Source organism: Balaenoptera ricei, chromosome 6, assembly GCF_028023285.1.
Source record: "Balaenoptera ricei isolate mBalRic1 chromosome 6, mBalRic1.hap2, whole genome shotgun sequence".
In the NCBI taxonomy this organism is placed as follows: domain Eukaryota; kingdom Metazoa; phylum Chordata; class Mammalia; order Artiodactyla; family Balaenopteridae; genus Balaenoptera; species Balaenoptera ricei.
The window spans coordinates 30,621,370-30,642,797 of NC_082644.1; the positions used below are offsets into that span (position 1 = coordinate 30,621,370).

The window sequence follows — 21,428 nt, forward strand, 5'->3', positions numbered from 1 at the left end:
AGATGAGTGGTACCTGAGCCCTGACCCCAAATGGAGTCTAGGAAGCATGCACAGGCACATGTGCAATGAAGCCTGCTGGCCTGAGAGCAGTTAGTAGAGGTAAGGGAAGGGGCTTCTCAGAGGATGCCTCCCAGGCCAGCAGGTAACTGCTCTGAGGCACTTTCATATATATCACAACCACTATTTTTCATCCCAGCAACCCAATGAAAACTTCTCTCACTTCCAGAGTCTCAGGCCAAATGCACTCATCAAGTGGCCTTCCCTGACCACCCATCTGCAGCAGCCTTTACTAGGCACTCACTCTGATAGTAGCTGACTCTTTACTGGCTCCCCCATCACTAAGTCCCCAGCACCAATTTGGCTGGCTAAATGAATATCCAGTGCAACCCTTCTTCAACAGGTGTGGCTTCTGTGTCTTGCAGAGGTGAGCATCTACCCAAATGGTGAAGTTCCGGTCCTGTGCTCTTGGCCCAGCATGGACCCCAGACACCTGTCACACTTTCATCTATGGCCTCCCCAGTGGCTCTGAGCCCCCACCCACGGGGCCTGTTAGCTCCTGTCTCCCATGGAGCTCTGCTTCACAGCTGACCCCTGACCATCTTTTGCAAACCCAGCTCAACCCAGCTCAGTGGGGCAGACCCTACCCCACAGCACTGCAACCCACACCTTCTGTAGCCTCAGGACGTTCTGGATGAAGAAGCGATAGGCATTGTACCAAGGTAGCAGCACATCCTTCAGGACATCTCGAACACCCTCCTCCTTAAAGCGGAGGTTTTCTGCTCTCACCACAGGGGAGTTAATCAGGTATAATCTGGAAGAGGAGAAAAATTACATGGAAAAGGGACGTAGACAGTAAACCAAATATTACTGACATGTTGACAGGGCAATACCCAAATCAGCCCTTTTTCTACAAAAGTGAGGAATTATAAATACGCTTCTAACAGTCAATTTAAAACTGACAAAATTCTTATTTTGTGTAAGAGACTTAGCAAATTATAAAGGGGAGACCAAAAGTGCCACACCAAAATATGGCACTGAACTAACCTAGAAGCATGCCCTGGGCTGGTCCCAGCACAGGCCTCAGGCAGTATGGCAACACTAAGAGGAAGAAGCCAGGCCCTCTTTACAGGACATATGTGCAGGCATCAGGGATTCACAAGGAACAGCCACATGTGCTCTGCCAGCACAGAGGGACTCAGGGGGCAGAGACCAGGGATGCTGTTAAACATCTTACAGGACAGCCTTCAGCACAAAGAATTAAGAGGCCCAAGTTGTCAGCTATGCCAAGGTGAGTCTAACAGATAACTGGGGGCTGCAGGACACCCCACTAACTGCTCCTGGGCGACATGGCAACCGTGAACGTGCTAGCCCACAGCCCCTGGGTGTGGGTCTCTGTGTTCGTAACAGGAGGATGCTGAATAAGATCTCTGTGGTGCCTTTTAACCTGAGCACTCAACGTTTATGACTATGACTATTTCAAGCAGTATCTCACATTTCTCTAAAAACTTTTCAGTATTTTTATTTGCTCTAGCATAAATTGTACCTCATATGGCTATTTGAGGAGTAAGTGTAAAATTGAAATAAATGATATAAGAGAATTCTAATATCAATAAGACAGGGAACCTACAGAAGGAATGAGGCAAAGGCTCCAGCAACTAGCCTGGGAGTACTTGTGCTGCTTAATAAAATCCAACACAGAGCCTCTTCTTCCAAAAGACCTATAGATATAGAAACATCTTTACTATTTAGAAAACCACCTTGGGGATTTAAAGTCAACACCATACCAATGTAATTCTCCATGTAACAGACGTGCATTTTTTTAAAAAAGCTAATTATAAACCAAATTAATAGAATGATTAATATCACTGAAAACATGATTAACAGAATGTAAGATGCTTAATAAGAAATGACAAATACACACAAGGCAGAACACTGGTTTGTACCTGAGGGCATCAGCACCATATTTATGAATGACTGACAGTGGATCTGGATAATTCTTTTTGCGTTTGCTCATTTTTTGGCCATCACTTGAAACACAGAAGGGAAACACCAATTAAATAAGTCAACATCACAGTTTATATGTGGTTACAGATTATCTACAAATTGGAATACTACAAAGTGCAAATGGGACACAAGCTACTACTAAGGCACAACAATAGGTTGTTTTGTTAATGTCTGTTTAAGCTTCTTTTTGAATACTGCAGTGAGTCAATGGAGAAGTTTTGGGATAAATGGCAGCAGGAAGATGCCAGAGTGTAACAGTGAAAAAACACAGCCTTGGCATTTATCCCAGAGAAACGAAAACTTATAGTCACACAAAACCTTTATTTTTGAAAGTTCACAGCTTTATTCATAGTCAGCAAACACTGGAAACAACCTCAATGTCTTTCAGCAGGTGAAAGGTCAAACTGTGGGTCACCATAGAACACTGCTCAGCAATGAGAAAGAACTATGGATCCATAAAACCACCTGAGGTATCTCCAGGGAATTACAGTAAGCAAAAAAAGCCAATCACAAAAGGTTATATATGATATGAATCCATTTATATAACATACTTGAAATGACAAAATTACAGAGATGGGGAATAGATTAATGGTTGCCAGGGGATGGGGATTAGGATTGAAGGCTGAGGTGGGAGGGGTGTGAAGGGGTGGGGTGGGTATGGTTATAAAAGGGCAACAGAGGCATCCTGTGATGTTGAAACAGGCCAAGTATCTTGACTGTGCTGGTGGATACAGGAACCTATATATGAGATAATACTGCATGCAATAGCAAATGAGTAAAACTGGGGAAATTTGAATAAGACTGGTGATTCAATCAACATCCTGATTATGACAATGTGCTACAGTTTCAAAAACGTGACCATTGGGGGAACCAGGCAAAGCAAACGAGGGGTCTCTATTAATTTTTACAACTATAATTCAGTAAGATTTTCAATTAAAAAAAAAAAAAAGTACAGACTATAGAGCCAGACTGCCTGGGTATAGAACTAGAATTTCACACTCTTTTGCTGTATGACCTTAATTTTTCTGCACTTCAAATTCCTCAAATGTCAAAATGGACAAAGAAAGGACCCATTTCAAATAGTTCTGGGGATAAATGAGTGAAGACGTGTAAATGCTCAAAACAGAGCCTGGTACAGTGCCAGGTGTCATCCCCCGCCTTGAACAGCACATGAAGCAAGGTATCTAGGTATAAAAATTTCATTTTCTTCTTTTTATTTGTTTTTACTTTTAATGACTAGAGGCAGTAGAAGCAAAGGAAAAAATAAGACTCCTCTATAATAAGCCTCTAAAACCAACAGCTTCCTCATATATTAAAAACAGGATGACAAAAATCTATACTAAAGGACCAGTGTACAGATTTAATAAGAGCTATAAGCAAAAGTACTTTATAAAATTCTAAATGACAAATGTTATTTTATCACTAGTAGTATCATGGGACACATGTCCTCCCCTCTGTCCTCCTCCATTAGGCTTAGCTCTTAATGCAGTCCTTCTCCTAAGACATAGGAACACGTAGAGACAGAATGTTACAGGTTGAGAAGAGCACAAGACAGGAGTTGGATGAAAAGGGAGAGCAGGAAGAAGTATAAAGGCAGAAGGAAGGAAGAGAATAGGAACAGAGCTGGGGCATTCCTAAATTCCTCTATTCACAAAGAATGGTTAGATCCAACCAGAACATGCTGTAAGAATAAAGGAGATCAGGAACTGCAACTCATTATTACACAAGGGAGTGCACCTGCCTTGCCAGGACGAGTCCATTTACAATCACATTTTTGAATGGCGGCCGTCCAAAGAGAGCTGTGGCCAGCACCAGCAGGGTGTAAAACCTGGAAAAAAACCCACAAACAAAGAGTTCAATAAAATAAGAAAAGGAATTCAAGCATAGGAAAAAAAACTGTGTTTACTTATTGGACTGAATTTCTATTTTAGGTAAGTTACACTTCTTGATAATCACAAAGCAATGGTTCTTGATCCTGGATACATCAGAATCATCTGGGGAGTGCTGAAAAATTAGGCACAGGACCCACTGCAGACCAGTCATATTAAAGCTTCTCACTAGAAAAAATAAAATGAACTTTATTTAAAGCAAATAAAGCCCTGGAGTGAGGTACTGACCCCCTGCTGGGGACAGTACTATCACCTTCCTTGGGGAGCTAGTTGAGGACAGCCATAAGGCAGAGCAGGGCAGCACTGGTGGCCTCTCAGGACCTCCCAGAAATGCCAGGCTGGAAATCCAGAGATGTGTTGCCTTTAGCACAAGGTCATATGGGACAGTCTGATGACAAAAGATGAAAAAAGCACTCTCATCCAAAAGTTAAAAGCTAGTCTATATGAACATAGAAAATGTTTTTATTCTATCAGATATCATGCATGTTTATATGCTAGCTAGCTAGTTCCCTAAAAGAACTCTATCACATCCATGTAAGCTGTCCCAGTAAGTAATGCACTTGTGTCATCTCTGACCTGATTTTGCATCCCAAGAACATCACCAGACACAACTAATGAGGATGGAAATCAGGTCAGGAGGACCCTGGTTCTTATGAGAGGCAGCCCATACCTGACAGAAGGCGAGGGAGGCAATGTGCACATGGGGACCCACGTGAAGGCTTTCAACAGTTGCCAGACATGGCAACTCCTCAGAGAAACAACTTATTGGTGAGTCATCTGGCCCTCCCTAAGAACAGGAGTTTGTATATGGTAGCTGTTTCTATAGAAAAATGGATTGGAAGCTGAAAACATTAAGAACATTAAGGATGGAATTCCATCAGTTTGTGATGACTACAAGTTGTAAAGACAGAAAATGATACCAACATTCTCTAAACACTCCTGCAGAAACATTACTAATGAAAGTATAATTAGAACCTGGATCAGCCAAGCTCATGCATGAAGAGAAGGTAATTCATCTTTTCCTAATTAAGAGAATGAGGGTACTGCCTTGGGTAAGGCATCAGATAAAACCAATGCCAAAGTCCTCCCCACCATGCTTTTTTTTTCTTTTTTAAAATTTTAAACCTGGATTTTTTAGCATGTTATGAGGCTAGCCTTAACATCTTAGTACATTTTCAACTAACCCTCCAATTTGTAGCACCCACTCCAGTATCTTGTATGAAATACCCACTAAACACTTGTGTGAATGATTTGAAGTAAACAAACTAAGGACACATTAATTGTTTTGTATCACTTAATCTTTCCATACACCAAAATCTCTGTATTTCAAAATGTCAAAGAAACAATTCAAACTCTAAAACTACAGCCCTAATATAGTGTGAGATTCCTGCTCAAAAGACACTTTTATGGTATGTTTAGTGGTGAGGGGCAGAGGGCAGGAGCAGAGCCTGTCTTGTTTGACACAATCTCCCCAGCACCCAGCTGATAAACGTTAAATGCTCAGTAAAATACCTGTTAAATCAAAGCAATAAAACACTTTAAAGAGGGACCTTCCCTGGTGGCACAGTGGTTAAGAATCCGCTTGCCAAGGCTGGGGACACAGGTTCGATCCCTGGCCCCAGGAAGATCTCACATGCCGCAGAGCAACTAAGCCCGTGTGTCACAACTACTGAAGCCTGCATGCCCAGAGCCCATGCTCCGCAAGAAGAGAAGCCACCGCAATGAGAAGCCTGCACACCGCAACGAATAGTCCCCGCTCGCCACAACTAGAGAAAGACCACGTGCAGCATAAAGACCCAATGCAGCCAAAAATAAATAAATAAATAAATAAATAAATATAAAAACGCTTTAAAGAACAAGAAACATACCATCCTCTGGTTTGGTCAATGCCTTCAGCAATGAAATCTGCAGGAAATGCATCCTCAAACTCCCTCTTGTTTTCAAATGGATAATGAATTTGAGCATAGGGCATGCTGCCACTCTCGAACCAACAGTCAAACACTTCAGAGATGCGATGCAACAATCCCTTCCCACAGCGTGAAGGAATGGTCAGATGGTCAATGCTAGTAAACAAAGAAGTAGCCACTTCTATTAATTTTAAGCAAAACAGAAATTACAGTTTAATTGCCAAGAGGAAACACAATGCCCTCACAGCTCTTTCATATGCATCTGCAAACAGAAATATCGGCAGTTCTCACAGGCTTTCAGAGAGCACCATCAGGGCTCCATCTGGAAGGTTATATACCAAAGTCTCCTGACATCTAACTCAAGGACAAGAGGCCACCTTTCCTTAATATGACATGAATCATCAACAACAAAGTAATTCAGCAAACTAGTGTTTGATTTCTACATGTAGCTCTGTGATCTGATACAGAGACCATGTCTTAACAGGCTACCTAGCCCGATACTGAACTGAAGTGAATTAAACATTCAGAAACTGACCTCTCTCTGTGGAGATCTGAGATCTTTGCTCCTGACAGTTCTTCCAGTTCTGCCATTGACCCAACACACACCACCTGTCAAAACAAAGTTAAAAGACCTCAGAGCCAAAGATCAAACAGAGTTAATTTATGTAACATTCATGTTTAGGTTTAGAAACCTTTGATCTTCATGAGTTATCATCAAGGTGGCTTACCTCATGAAAGACTATAGGTCACTGTCTGAATTGGTGAGCAGACTTCACTTCTTTGCTACCTATCCCTATATCAGAGGGATTTCCTACAAGGAGAGAATTTCACAGCCATCATCTCAACGAGTATTTCTTGAGGGTCTACTATGTCCAAATCTCTGCCGAAAATAACCAGCATAAGTGAAATGCCTAGACTGTTACTCTAAGGCATCTTAGTTTGTTCCTGGCACTTGAACTTGGCTCTTTAATCTGAAATCTTCTCAAGTCAAAGCTGGAACTAATTTATTGTGCATGAACTGGACCAAATAGATTGCAAGACATTAGGATTATATTCGTGTAAGGAGGCTGGGAGATGGGCCCAGCAGGGGCATTCAGAACAGGGTGAGTCATCTAACAGGGGCCGTGTAGCTAGGCTGCACCAGCAGGAGCTGCTGTGGGTTCACACCCAGAAGTCATCTGCTACCTACTGAATACCCACAGCCTCTTTCTCTGCCCTTCCTGCTCAGTCCTGAAAAGTCCTCTGATTCAGCTACTTCACTATTGCCTTTCAGGTCCCTACTGGAGATTTACTGAGGTCCCTGGGCTGCTGCTGCTGCTCATGACTGTTCTAATGCTGTCAGCATTGGACAGAGGGAATACATCTATATACCTATGTATGTATTTATTTAGACACACACACACACACACACACATTGATTTTAAATTAAAGGTCTGCAATGCTTTGGTAATTTTTTTCAGTTGTCCTTTTTTATCACTATAAGGCCGTTTTAATATGCTGTGACTTAGTGCAGGGGGTGGAGTCTCTGTTCTGTTCATCAGAAACTCAAAAGGAGAAAAAGAGTTCTGAGCAAACAAGATAAACAATGTGAGGAGTTTCTCGAGAAAAATACAAATTATATTTTTCACTTTTACACAGAGGGAAATTTAAAACTATATTTAATTAAAGTAAAAATAAATTAAAATCTTAAAAGCATATTCTTATTTATGTCATAATTCTAGGAAGGAACAAAGAAAAAAAAAACTGATGCAATAAGAAAGGGGCAAAGAAAAAAAGAAACCATATTCTTTTACCCCATACTGAGATGCATGAATGAAGTGCTTTAGCAAAAATCAACACAAGTAAACACTGCCCTGCCTCACCTCCTCGAAGTCATTGCTGACCCACAGTGGGATAGGAGTGCCCCAGTATCTGTTTCTGGAAATTGCCCAGTCACGTGCATCTTTCAGCCAATTTCCAAATCGCTTTTCTCGCACAAACTCTGGGACCCTGCAATAAACAGATCAGATAACCAATCATATAAAAACATTAGTAAGTAAATTTGTAAATTAGATCTGCATAAGCCTTTATGAACCTAACATTCTGGAAATGCTGAGCTCACTCCTAGGAGAATGTCTTCCAAATGGACAGCACGAGAAGACCCACAGAGGCTGTTTCTGCTATGAATCCATCCCAGGAAGATGCTCTGTAATATGAAACCCCACAGCACACAAGCTTCCCTGTCCTGCTCTCCAACTGCAGGACTGCCGCAATCCTTTAACCAATCACCATGACGACAGCTAGCCTGATCTTACTTAGATCTAGTCTTCAGGTCATCCATACAATAGCGCTTTTACTGAAACTCATTAGCAAGGGCTCTTAATCACCTACAAAGTAAGAGTCTGAATAGGTGGGGGTTTTGTGTAGCTGGTGGGAAGCTGCCTCTCCAGGCTCACCTGCAGTTCCCCTGCCACTGCACTTTAGGCTCTAGCAATAAGGCAAGTTCCTTAGAATGCAGCTTCTTACCTCACTGCCTCTGTCCATGCCATCCCTCCACTTCGATAACCTTCACCCCGCCACCCTCCTTCCCTCAGCCACTCCCCTACCCAAGGCTCTTATAGCTTCTGACTGGTAAATGACTCCTTATTCTTTAAGGTTCAGCTTTGTAGGAAACGCTGCCAAGCTCAAGGCTGAGTTAGGGCACACCTAGGCTCCAAAACATTCTGTCCTCTCAGGTGCTGCAGTTACCATCCTAGGTCAGTTTACAGGCCTGCACACCTCCCGCCACCACCCCCAATGAGGCAGCCATATGAATATTCTATACTCAGCACTCCACTAGGAAACTAAAGAGCTTCTTAGTTATAAAAATGAAAAAACATTTTGCTCTTGAGAAATTCAGTTTGCTAAGAAATATAGAAAGCTATAGTTTTCTTTTACTGCCCTGAGATTCTTCCCATTCTTCCAAAATCAAATGCACTATTTCTTACTTCCCCAGAGAACACAACTTAAAGTCAAGTTGGATTCTTGGGGAAAATAAGAAATAGTGATTACCCTCAAAACTCTCAGGGAAAAACATTCTTCTGGAATACACAGATTTAGTTTTGTATCATTTTTGCACCTACAGGTTGAAGTACAGTAGTCCCCCCTTATCTGTGGTTTCATTTTACATGGTTTCAGTTACCCACAGTCAACCGTGGTCCAAAAATATTAAAAGGAAAATTCCAGGAGTAAAAAGTTCTTAAGTTTTAAACTGCACACTTTTCTGGGTGGCATGATGAAGTGTTGCGCCCTTGCACTCCGTCCTGCCTGGGAACTGAACTATCCCTTTGTCTAGTGTATCCAGGCTGTATATGTTACCCGCTCATTAGTTACTTAGCAGCCATCTCGGCTACCACGTCAGCTGTTGATTATCTCAGTGCCTGTGTTCAAATAACCCTTTTTACTTAAAAATTGGCCCCAAAGGGCAAAAGCAGTGATGCTGGCAATTTGGATATTCTCTTACCGTGCTTAATTTATAAATTAAACTTCATCATAGGTATGTAGGTATAGGAAAAACACAGTATATACAGTATAGGGTTTGGTACTATCTGCGTTTTCAGGCATCCACTGGAGGTCTTGGAACATACCCCCTATGGAAAAATGGAGGAACTACCGTAACACCTCTCTGCAGTTTAGATATTAGCTGAGGAGAGAAAGGCTTCTGTCCCTGCAGTGTTTATCCATGAAACCAGTGTACACAAGACATTGCCATATTTTAGGAACTCAACAACTGTCAAAAATAGTAAGTGTAAATGGCTTTTGTAGGTATATCCAAAAATAAATGTATATGCTGAAAATGACTATTATTTAAAGCTAATGGACTCTGAGAGTACAGCCAGTTTTCCAAAGTCATTCCATTCTTTAAATCAAATAAATGGCAACTTCTCATTTCCATTGGGTTTAAAAAAGAAAAATGTTCCCCTATATGTCCTGTCATAAGAGGGCTGTTTCTTCTGTTATATAATATTATCTAAATTATTTTGTGTTCCTGAATAAACAGAAAAATAGCTATTATTACAATATACAATAAAAGATGGCTTTTAAAATTACTATAACTTGAGGGAAGTATAAACCAGTACTAACTACATGACAAAGGACATTATGAAGACACACATCTTATTGCTCACCAGTAACATAGGTCATTGTTCCTCAGCAGCTGGTCTACCATATGCTCCACCCGAACGAACCAGCTAGGCACTGCTTTGTAAATGAGGGGAGTGTCTGACCTGCGGAAGCAAAAATGCAGAACGTGGCTGGGCAGACTGAGGTATGCAGGGGCAAAGGGTAAGACTGACCTTTAGTTTCTTACTGATATCACCACCAACTATTAGGCCTCCTACTGATATTTATTTCTATTGCAAATACTAATGTCTATGTCATCTCCCTCCATCTTTCACAAGAGGGTGAAAGCTAATAAGAGAACAAGAAAAAATATAGTTCTGCTTGTGTGACAGTTGACTAAGAAATGATGTCAACCTCAGCAAAGAGGAAACATGGGAACAAAACGTGATGCCATTGAACATTCCATTTTCACCCACATCTTTATAGTATGATGTTATATTAAAACTTGCATCACAGGGACTTCCCTGATGGCATAGTGGGTAAGAATCCGCCTGCCAAAGCAGGGGACACGGGTTCGATCCCTGGTCCTGGAAGATACCACATGCCGCAGAGTAACTAAGCCCGTGCGCCACAACTACTGAGCCTGTGTTCTAGAACCCATGAGCCACAACTACTGAGCCCACACACCACAACTACTGAAGCCTGCATGCCTAGAGCCCATGCTCCGCAACGAGAGAAGCCACCACAATGAGAAGCCCATGCACAGCAACAAAGACCCAATGCAGCCAAAAAAAAAAAAAAAAAAATTGCACATTATATTTCTCACTAAATTCCATTAGAAAATTTTAGAGACATATTTCATCCTAGAGAACTGTGATCCCAACACAATACATATTGGTATATGCCTATGTTTCTTACACCTAAGTAATGAAATAACTATATATATGAATTCATAAAATTCTCCTTAAAACAAGAATGAAGTTTTCAAACACTAACTCTAAAGGATACAAATGAGATGGGAACCATGAATTGATGGAATGGGCACACATATCAAATGTATCCACAAAGCTGAACCTCGAGCTACATTTCATCTCACCTCCAGCAGAAAGGGTAGCTGTGGGTGAAGGTGCTGGCAACAAGAAGTCGACCTTGTTCCTTTAGGGTCCTGATGATATTTTTGTCAGCATCCTTTAAAAAAAATTTAAAATCCAGCCATTAAAATATCCTACAATACTTAGTAATACAATATAATTAAGTATATTACTAAACTTTGTTATTTTGATACCTTTACTATGAATAAAAGGCACAAATAACAAATGTACTATAAAAATACTTGGTCCACATTTCAGCCACTGGGTAACTTTAAGTACTTTTAAAGTACGTTCCAGACCACTTAAGGTAGTGAAGTTTTCAATCAGCAATGATTACCCCAAGGTCACAAAGCTGTTTCCGGAGTCACAAACCAGAGCCCACTTTTTCTGATTCCTACCTTTGAAATTACAGCATGCTTCCTCTGAAGATACTAGACCCTTGGAATGCAGCTGATAATATGTCTATTTTTTCTGATTTTATGTGCTCAAACAAAACAAAACAAAATCTACTTCCTCGGGAAAAAAATCCCACATATGGAAGCTATTTAACAAAAAACTGATTAATGAAAGAAGTACGATGAAACTGACACCTTTCTAAGCCATAAAGATACAGACCTTCACATACTGTCCTGCAAAATCTGTCACTTCCCCTGTGAAACAGCCTGAAGCATCCACAGGGCAAATAGGGACAGAGTCTTTCTGAATGATGTTGAAATCCATACAGACCCGATAGTCATCCTGGGGAAAAGGAGAAAGGTAGAAGGGAAGAATAAAACAGTTAAGAGTGGGTGTGGCAAGAGAGGAGCATATGAGGCAATAGATTTATAGGAGAATTTTTCAGTATTCTGACATATAAATGTATCCAACTTTCATTATCCTCTCAACTGAAGTTAACTCAAGGATCATTCAGAGAATCCAGAGCCCTATAGCAGGGTTAGGGGATTAGATCAGTCTTCCCAGCCATTACTCACAAACCCCTAAAATAGCTGAGTATCCACTAAGTAAGAAGAAAGATGCCACATATGAATACATTAGAACAAAATCAAATTTGATTTATAACAGCAGCATGTATATACATACATGTATGCACAAAGCAGGAGAACATACACGTGTAAGGCATGAACTGTTTAGTACTGCACAATGCCTGATGTGCATATGTATCTGCATCCTGTCAAGGAGTGCCTGAAAGGATGGCAACAGTGATCTAAATCCAAATTATTCATTTTACGGGAATTCCCTGGTGGTCCAGTGGTTAGAACTTGGCGCTTTCACTGCCAGGGCCTGGGATCAATCCCTTGTCGGTGAACTAAGATCCCGCGAGCCACGTGGTGTGGCGTGCATAAATAAATTTAAAAAAATAATAAAACAAACAAACAAACAAACAAAAAAACCCCGAACTATTCACTTTACAAATAAGTAATATGGGCCCCAGGCAGGCTGGGTACACCACAATGCTTCAGGAATACATTTTGAGCAATGTTAACAATAATCAGGGCAAACACATAAAGTGCTATATCAAACAGTGCTCTGAACATCTGACTACATTACATTAGCTCATTTAACCTTTACAACGATCCTGTGAGGAAGGCAGATAGATGTACTAGGTTTTCATCATGTGTTCCCCTCAGACAAACCAGCAAGTATCTCCATTTTACGGATGAAGAAGCTGAGGCACAAAGAAATAACTCAGCTGCAAAGTGGCAATGCTCACATTCAGAACCAAACAGCCTGGCTCTAGAGTCCAAGGTCTTTACCTCCGTGCTATGCTGTTTGAATCTAAAATTAAAGGGACTGTCTTGGACTAAATAGTGAAACCATACCCTGGTTTGACGCCAAGATAAACTGGAAAGCCAGTATGGCTCCACCTGGGCCTATGTTCAACTCTCGCTATGCTGAGAGGCTGCCTAGTGTGATGCGACATGTGCGTGTGGCACATGACAGCCAAAGGCAATGACAGCCTGGCCATGAAGGAAGACCCTGAAAAAAAAACACTAAGCAACACAGACAGGACAAGCCCCAAAGTCCAGCAATTTGAACCATTTAGTATAGCGCAAACAGCCCTACTCAATTTGACTAGCTAAGAGCAGCATTCCTGAGTGGAGCCAGAATAACAGGTGACATTCAACATGGTCATGTAGAAGTGCATAGACTCTGTGGAGAGATCACATAGCACATTGTCTGGCAAAGCCGCAACATGGAAGGTCTCTTGGAAAACGTCTACCAAGTGGGGTTAAAGGCTGAAATTTAAAGATCTGATCTTCTACAACATTAACCTGCCTGGCATTCAGGACAGATACATACCAAGAAGTTACCTTTTCATTATTTATTATCAGTGGAACAATGACACCAGTTGACTCTAAAATTACAATGAATAGCTGAAATCTGACTAGTTCCTAAAACTCAATAAATAGTATTATCAAGAATGCTTACTTTCCATCTAATTTGAATACTGACCAGGTATTAGGTGATATTAAGCAACTGTTAATTTTATTGGGTATAATGGCATGGTGGCTATGTTAAAAACAAAAGTCCTTATCAGTCAGAGATGCATACAGAAGTATTTGTAAATGAAAGATATGATGTTGAGGATTTGCTACAAAACCCTCCAGCCAAAATAAAAAAGGTGTTGGGGAAGGGGACAGGGAATGAGACAGATATAACAGAAATTCCAAATTAATAATTAAAGCAGCTGGATAATGTGAACATAAGGAATTATTATATTTTCTTTACTTCTGTGTATGTTTGAAGACTTCCATAATAAAAATCCCTGCAGAGGTTAAGTATGAAAAAAAAAAAAGACCAACGGAGACAGACTAGCTTCACTGCCTCTCTCACTGACAAAATGATCAAGCCAAGAGGAATTTGTAGGTCCCCAGTGGGTGCTACACCCCAAGCAGTGACTGTACACACTCTTACAATGGTCAGGCACTGTGCTAAACGCTCTATATGGATGATTCCATTTAATCCTTGTAGTTACCCAGACGGGCAGGTACTATCATTCCATGTCACAGAGGAGGAAAAGGAAGTCCAGACAGGCTAAGTAACTTACCCAGGGATGGCCTGTTAGTGGCAGAGCTCTGACCTAAGGTGAGGTCTGGTTCTAAGTGTGTGCCCTTAATCCCTATGCTCTTGTTTTATTCATATACAAATTACATTAAAAAGATTACATTTTTTGAAAAATTACTCTGGGCAAAACTTAAAATTAACCGCACTGCACAGCTTTGAGGAAAGAGGTCAAATTCTCCCTTCTGATCATATAGTATTTATTTAGTCAAGAACACAGCAAAGGCGATGGAACCTTTCAGCGTTTTGATGGTTGTGGTGACTGTATGACTCTATGCCCTTGTCAAAACTCCCAGAACTGCATATCATAAATGGCAAAGCGTATAGCAAGTAAATAGTGAATGAATGAAAACATAGCATGCCTTTTAGAAAGACTAAATGCCCAGCAACACTCAGGATTTAGCACACCATTTTCAAAAATCAGCTCAGGGTGAAGGAATTACAGATGCAAGTTTTATAAGGTATCTCTGGGGGCAGTGAGCCTGAAACGAGGTTAACTCCATAGTGTGAACAACAGTGAGAAACATCTCTCTTCTCTCTCCCTGTCACACACACACACACACACACACACACACACAAACACACACACACGACTCAGTGGCCACTGACGTTTACTTCTCATAAATGCATTTGCAAGACATATACTACTCACAGCACCAAAGTAAGGAGCTTGGTGTACAACCCCAGTGCCTTCTTCCTCCTTCACATAGTTGTCAACAAGCACAGTAAAAGCACCATTCTCTTTACACTGGAAAAGAAAGGTTATTAGGCTTAAAGAATAAAACAATACCATACCATAATATTAATTTAATAACAGTTTTTGGTAAGAGCCTGAAAAATCTTTTAACATGCAAAATTATTTTCAGAAATAGAAAAGACAGAATAGCTCAGATTGGGAAGAAACATGCTAATTCAATACATCGTTTCCATGAATAACAGTTCATCACTTATAAATGAAATAATTATTTGAAGACTTGCAGAGAAAAATTTCTAACTTCCTTCGCCACAAAACTGTGCTTTTTCATCAGTTCTTCCAACCTCACCCCTGCCCTAGAATGCAGTTTATCGTGAAAATGTCTCAGACGATGTGCTTCCTTAACGATTCGCTTCCTGGTATATTTTCAATCACTGCATATGCTTTGCTGCTCCTTTTCCTTTCAGTCCAGATCAGGTTATTCAGTAATAAAAGGCAAACCTTGGAAGAATCGGGATGGGAGCTGAGTTACAAGTTCTAGTTACAGGTATTCCACCTACTGTAACACTGAAGGGAAATGTTTTCAGTTTGATTTTCTTTGTAACAACAATAAAGTCAGGTTCATACACATAACACTACAGACCTACTTCTTCTACCTTCATCTCTTAATATTTCTTTTCACATACCCTTTGTTTCAGCCAAACTGACCCTTTGCTTTCTTACCTCTCTGCCTTTGCAAAAAGTACTTTCAGAAATTATTTTCACATTTAATCCTATAATCCTGTGAAAAATCCTATAATCCTGCATCAGCAGTCTCATGTTTTAAAAATATTCTGGTTGTATTTGAGTTTCACAGATGAACAAACTCTGAACAAAGATGAAATGGTTTGCCCAAATCATACAACTAGTAATGACCTGAAAGAAGGTCTTCTGGTTCCAAACGCAATTTTATTTTCAACTATATCACAACTCTTTAATTCTTTGGCATTCACTTAAAACTAAACTTGAAAAATAACTATGAATTTTTAATTGCTATAACCCAAGTCACCTGGAAATATTTTTGGTGTGGTATGATAGGTGCTAAAAGGTATGTCTTCAATAGTTTAAACATGGAGAGATAATATGTGGGTTCTTAGATGTAAGAATAGGGAATACAAAGGTATCTTACTGTTTCTAACTGTAGAGGGTTTTTAACAAAGAAACCCTGCATTGCACTCCTATCTCTCAAAGTCCAGTTTTAGATCCTTCCCCTGCCAAGGCTGAACTGGGTTAGCATTCACACAGAGAGCTATAGTGCTATCCTTCACAGACAGCATCTACTCTCATAGCTCCCACTTAATATTTCAGAACATGTGTATTTTAGGTATACACCAGATGATTTTTGTCTTCAAAGAATTTGCAGCATCTTTCTAAAACTCACCAAACGTTCCAGAAATTTCAGGAAGCTAAATGAATGGATAGTTGTTGTTCTTAAATAACTTAGGTCAGTATGAACTGAGTGCATATTCCAGACAGACTTCTGATTTAACCTAAAGTTCCTATCTATTGTGTCCATGTGCATTCTCTGAGAGGGTTAAACTTTCCTTAGGTTCTCAAAGGGATCTAGTGTAAGAGGTTTTAAGACAAATAAAAACAAATACAAGAAAAAACAAAACATGTTATGATATAGAAGAGAAGAATGCAGGAATGATATTTTTCAGAGGGAGAAACCAAAGAAGCATTTCAAAAAATACTTTTTTTTCAGATGGCACCTGAGTTCAGCCTTGAAGAGTGTCAAGCTGATATGACATTAAAGAAAGGTGAGGGTTTTTTTAAAAAGAGGAGGAAGACAATAAAAACAAAGGCAAAGGCAGGGAGGGAGGAAAAGAAAGGGTCAGTGTGATGGAAGCAAAGGATATGTTTAAATCAACATTAGGGAATGTGGTTAGAGAGTAGGACTGCCTTGTGTCAAGTGGAGAATACCCAGTGAGGAATGTGCTGGCAAATGACTGCAGGCTCACAGGGAGGGACCAGACCAGGTAAAGTGTTTGGAAATCCATCAGCAGCAACATGGAATGAGGAGGAATGCCATTAGTTAGGAGATAAGAAACGTGGGAAAACACTGAGGTACACAAAAATGTAGAGGCAGATGTGACGTTGTGGACAGAGCCCAAATGGCAGAGATCACCTGCATCAGCCAAACTCTATCCCTACACTGAATCAGAACGGAGGTAAGCAAATATTTTATCCTGGGCTATGGTGTAAGGTTTTGCTGGCTAATGCTACGTCCAACTGAATATAATTTCCACATAATGTGTAAAACCAGGTCTGAGAGCGTTGCTCATTATTTCACTCCAAGACCTATAAATAAGAACCAACAGGAAATTCCTGCTGACTTTATTCTTTTGTTGTTGTTGGTGGGGTTTACAGCTACAGCTGTGGATTCTGTTGCCAGAAAATGGAAAACCACATAAAATAGCTTTGTGATTCTTATAAGAAGTAAGTTACTAAATGTCTGAGCTTAAAGCACCCACCTCATCAATTCCTTGAAATGAACTCTGTTTACTTTTACACACACAGTTTTGTAAAAGCACTATCTGAGCACTATCTTAAATTTGTAAAAACAAAACTCAAAAAACAAAAAACACCTCAATGACTTTCCTGGGTGATGTGCAGACTATAAACAATACAAATATACACACATTAAATCTTATCAATGTAACTGATTCCTTATGTAATTTGAGAAAAGTATTTAAAAATTCCTATAGGATTTTAATTACTAAAACAAGAAGGCAATACAAACAGAATTTAATTTTTGTAATACTAAAACAGATTTTTGGATTTAGGCACACTTGTATGAACAATATAACAATAAGAAAATATAAATACCACTCCAGTTATCAAATACATGGGTTGTGGAGAGCTCCTGTGGTAGAAGTCTCTAAGCTCACCTTTATAAAATAGTCAAACAGGGGTCTGTATTTCTTGCCTTTGAGATAGGCACCAGGAAATCTAGAAAAAAGAGAAAGGCAAACTCACAATTAAAATCATCAAAGAAATGAGGCTGCAGCCACATCAAGTTACCATTCCCTTCTGGTTTCCCTGTTCCTAAATCATTAGTGCTGGAACGTGTGACCTGAATGTACTTGGTATTAGTACTTAAAACTAAACTTGAATAATATAGCTTTTGGGCAATAAGGTATCTCACTTTTTAAAGCTAAAGACACACACATGCACGTGCACACACACACACGTACAAATCAATGATTTGTATATTCACCTTTCAAGGATCTCATAGTCACTCTCCAATTTATAGAGGGCTGATAATCTGGCTTCCATTAAAATGTATAATTTTCCTCTGACAGCATCTATGAGAGCAAGGGAAAAAGTGGACTTCAATGATATTCAAGCTTTGGCTTACGCTAAAGACACGCATCTGCATATTTTTCCCTCCAGGGGCTCCTATATCACCTGCATCCAATGTGCTCAGCACTGACAGAGGAATACCACAAAGAACGCTAGGGCACACGTGCTTTCCAAATACGAAAAAGACAAAAACATCAAATGCTGTTAAGGCAGCTCATCAGTTGTTGTTAACTATACCTCTATTCATTTTAAGTAAATTAATCTTTATTTTCTCCTACCAAAAGTAATATATATGAGTGTTTAAAATCCGTAACAATAGCAAACCAAGAAGATCACAAAGTAAAAGTTTCCCATAATCTCAAACTCCCCACCCCACCCCGCCCCCCACCTCGACACAGTGTCTATTCCTCCAGGTGTTTTTCTATGTATATATTAACATACATATTATGTAAACATGTAACTTAATGATTATGGGATATAACTCAATACAGTTTTGTAATTTGTTTTCACATAATACGTTGTGAACATTTTCTCATATGTTAGCACATATAGATTTTCTCATTCTTTTAAATAGCTCTATAGTATTCCATCTTATGGAGGTACAAGTTATTTTTAACATACCAATTCATGCTAGACAATTAAACTGTTTTCAAATTGCTACTGCTATGAACACTGGGATAACGAATATCCTTATACATGTCTTTGTACCCATACTGGAAACATTTCTGGAGGATACTATCCTAGGAAGAGAAAAGCTGAAACAAATGCATAAACATTTAAAATTTAATAGATACTAACAAATTGCCTTATAAAAATTTAGGTTAATTTAAACGTCCACATGTAAAGTATGACATACCCAAGAATATACTAAAGCTATACCCAAGAATATACTAAGGCTCTAAGAAAAATGAGCATCTATGGATCATTGTGAAGGCCTTTGCAATTCACTGAAAAACTACCACAAATAATGTTGCCACCCACCAGTTCTGACCTCACAGGAATTTCATTATAAGTGGAGTCTATATTTTCTGAAAAAAACACAGAACACATGGTCCAAGAAGTAAAAGAGTTGTATGCAGGCAGATGAATGACATGATTGAAATCTCAGCCAGATGGCCTTTAAGGCTGTCAGGCTCACTACGGAATGACCATGACCCACAGGCAACACAGGAAACTTATAACAGACAGAAATGCACTTGCAGGGAGAAGCAGCAGTAGACACCAGAGCCAGGCTCTGTATGGAAACAGTTCCTTCCCAGTTGATATCGTAAGAAACCAACTCTTGGTCTTAGCTACTCCTAAGGCACAGCTAAATAATGATAAAAATATCTGACACCCAACACTTTCCCATTCCTTTCTCAATATTCTTCCCTTGATAGCACAAGCTATTGTGAATCAAGTTAACTGCCTTGTAAGACAGATTCTTTTTCTGGCCATGAGTTTTTCTTTTCTTTCCCTGACTTCCCCCTGTTCCCCATAAACTATAGAAACCTGAAGGTACCAACCTTCTTTTTTCATATAAATCTCTACGGAAAGGGCCTCTTTGAAACTATGGTTAACTTGACACCAGGGAATATTTGAAAGGTACAAAGTTCTCAAGTTCTGGTACCAATTCTATGATACTATGATATATAATAAGAAATATATATTTGGTCTTAATCCCTGTTCTGGCAGAGCTCTTAAAACCCGTGGAATTTCCTAAGTGATGGGAACCAAAGGTGTCTTTTGTTACGTTAATGGAGTGACTTTTGTAAAACCCCTAGGTAACCTAAGGATGGTGAACCAAGCACATGGCTACAGGGTTGGAACTTTCATACTCCACCTCCAGCCCCCTCTGGGGAGGAGAGAGGGGTCAGAGATTGAGTTCAATCACCAATGGCCAATGATTTAATCAATTGTGCCCATGTAATAAAGCCTCCATAAAAACCCAAAAGGATGGAGTTCGGAGAGTTTCCAGGTTAGTGAACGTATCCACATGCTATGAGAGTAGCCCACCCCAGTTCTGGGGAGAGAAGTTCCTGTGCTTGCTACCCTTCCAGATCTCACCCTATGCACTTCTTCATCTGGCTGTTCATGTGTATCCATTACAATCTCCTTTTATAGTAAACCGGTAATCTAGTAAGTACAATGTTTCTGAGTTCTGTGAGTTGCTCTTCAGACCCAAGGAGGAAGTCATGGGTTGGTGAGAAGCCCAGGTGACAATCGGAACTTGTGACTGACATCTGAAAGGGGGGGGGGGTGCAGTGGCAGGGGGCAGTTTTGTAGGACTAAGCTCTTGACCTGTGATATCTGACTCTAGATCCAGATAGCTAGTGCTTGAATTGATTTAATTGCTTGGTGGTGTTGAGAAAACACATACTGGAGATTCCTAATAGCAATGATACGCCAACCCCTTTGAATTTCAGGTTCTTCATTCTGTAATAGGAGCATGATGCATAAAAGTATTATAATCTGAAAATTATATGAAATTTTTACTTTTTATATCTCTATACAATTTTTTTGTGTTAATTTTAATTTTTATGTTTTGTGTTAATTTTTCAATCAGAAATGAAAATGCTCTTAGAGGTTATTTTTCTGATTAAATCTAATACTTTTTCAAAAACTTCTATTTTTACTCCAAAAAGAAATGTAGGACTTCCCTGGTGGTGCAGTGGTTAAGAATTCGCCTGCTAATGCAGGGCACACAAGCCCTGGTTCAGGAAGATGCCATCTGCCACGGAGCAACTAAGCCTGTGCGCCACAACTACTGAGCCTGTGCTCTAGAGCCCGTGAGCCATGACTACTGAGCCCGTGTGCCACAACTACTGAAGCCCACATGCCTAGAGCCTGTGCTCTGCAACAAGAGAAGCCATCGCAATGAGAAGCCCACACACCACAACGAAGAGTAGCCCTGGCTCACCGCGACTACAGAAAGCCCGCGCGCAGCAACAAAGACCCAACGAAACCAAAAATAAATAAATTAATTAATTAAAAAAAGAAAAGAAAAGAAATGTAATTTTTTTTCTTTTTAATCATTGCATCAAATAGGATAAAATGCCTAGGAATAAACCTACCTAAGGAGGCAAAAGACCTGTACTCAGAAAACTATAAGACGCTGGTGAAAGAAATCAAAGGTGACACAGATGGCAAGATATACCACATTCTGGGAGTGGAAGAATCAATATGGTCAAAATGACTATATTACCCAAAGCAATCTACAGATTCAGTGCAATCCCTATCAAATTACTAGTGGCATTTTTTGCAGATCTAGAACAAAAAATCTTAAAATTTGTGTGGAAACACAAAAGATCTCGAATAGCCAAAGCAATCTTGAGAAACAAAAATGGAGCTGGAGGAATCAGGCTCCCTGACTTCA

At 39.9% G+C, this 21,428-nt stretch overlaps 1 protein-coding gene across 3 annotated transcripts in view; it reads right to left on the reverse strand.

Moving 5' to 3' along the window:
• IARS1 (isoleucyl-tRNA synthetase 1) overlaps nt 1–21,428 on the reverse strand; it is an 80,053-nt gene that overhangs the window by 36,283 nt on the left and 22,342 nt on the right. For all 3 annotated transcript variants that reach the window (XM_059924393.1, XM_059924392.1, XM_059924394.1), the window contains exons 8-19: nt 17,988–18,075; nt 17,659–17,719; nt 14,687–14,782; nt 11,587–11,709; nt 10,977–11,068; nt 9,946–10,044; nt 7,663–7,789; nt 6,336–6,409; nt 5,762–5,956; nt 3,746–3,832; nt 1,944–2,027; nt 667–811 (exon numbers count right to left, since the gene is read on the reverse strand). In XM_059924393.1, the coding sequence (XP_059780376.1) occupies nt 667–811; nt 1,944–2,027; nt 3,746–3,832; nt 5,762–5,956; nt 6,336–6,409; nt 7,663–7,789; nt 9,946–10,044; nt 10,977–11,068; nt 11,587–11,709; nt 14,687–14,782; nt 17,659–17,719; nt 17,988–18,075 (1,271 nt within the window). The remainder of the gene's footprint in view (nt 1–666; nt 812–1,943; nt 2,028–3,745; nt 3,833–5,761; nt 5,957–6,335; nt 6,410–7,662; nt 7,790–9,945; nt 10,045–10,976; nt 11,069–11,586; nt 11,710–14,686; nt 14,783–17,658; nt 17,720–17,987; nt 18,076–21,428) is intronic.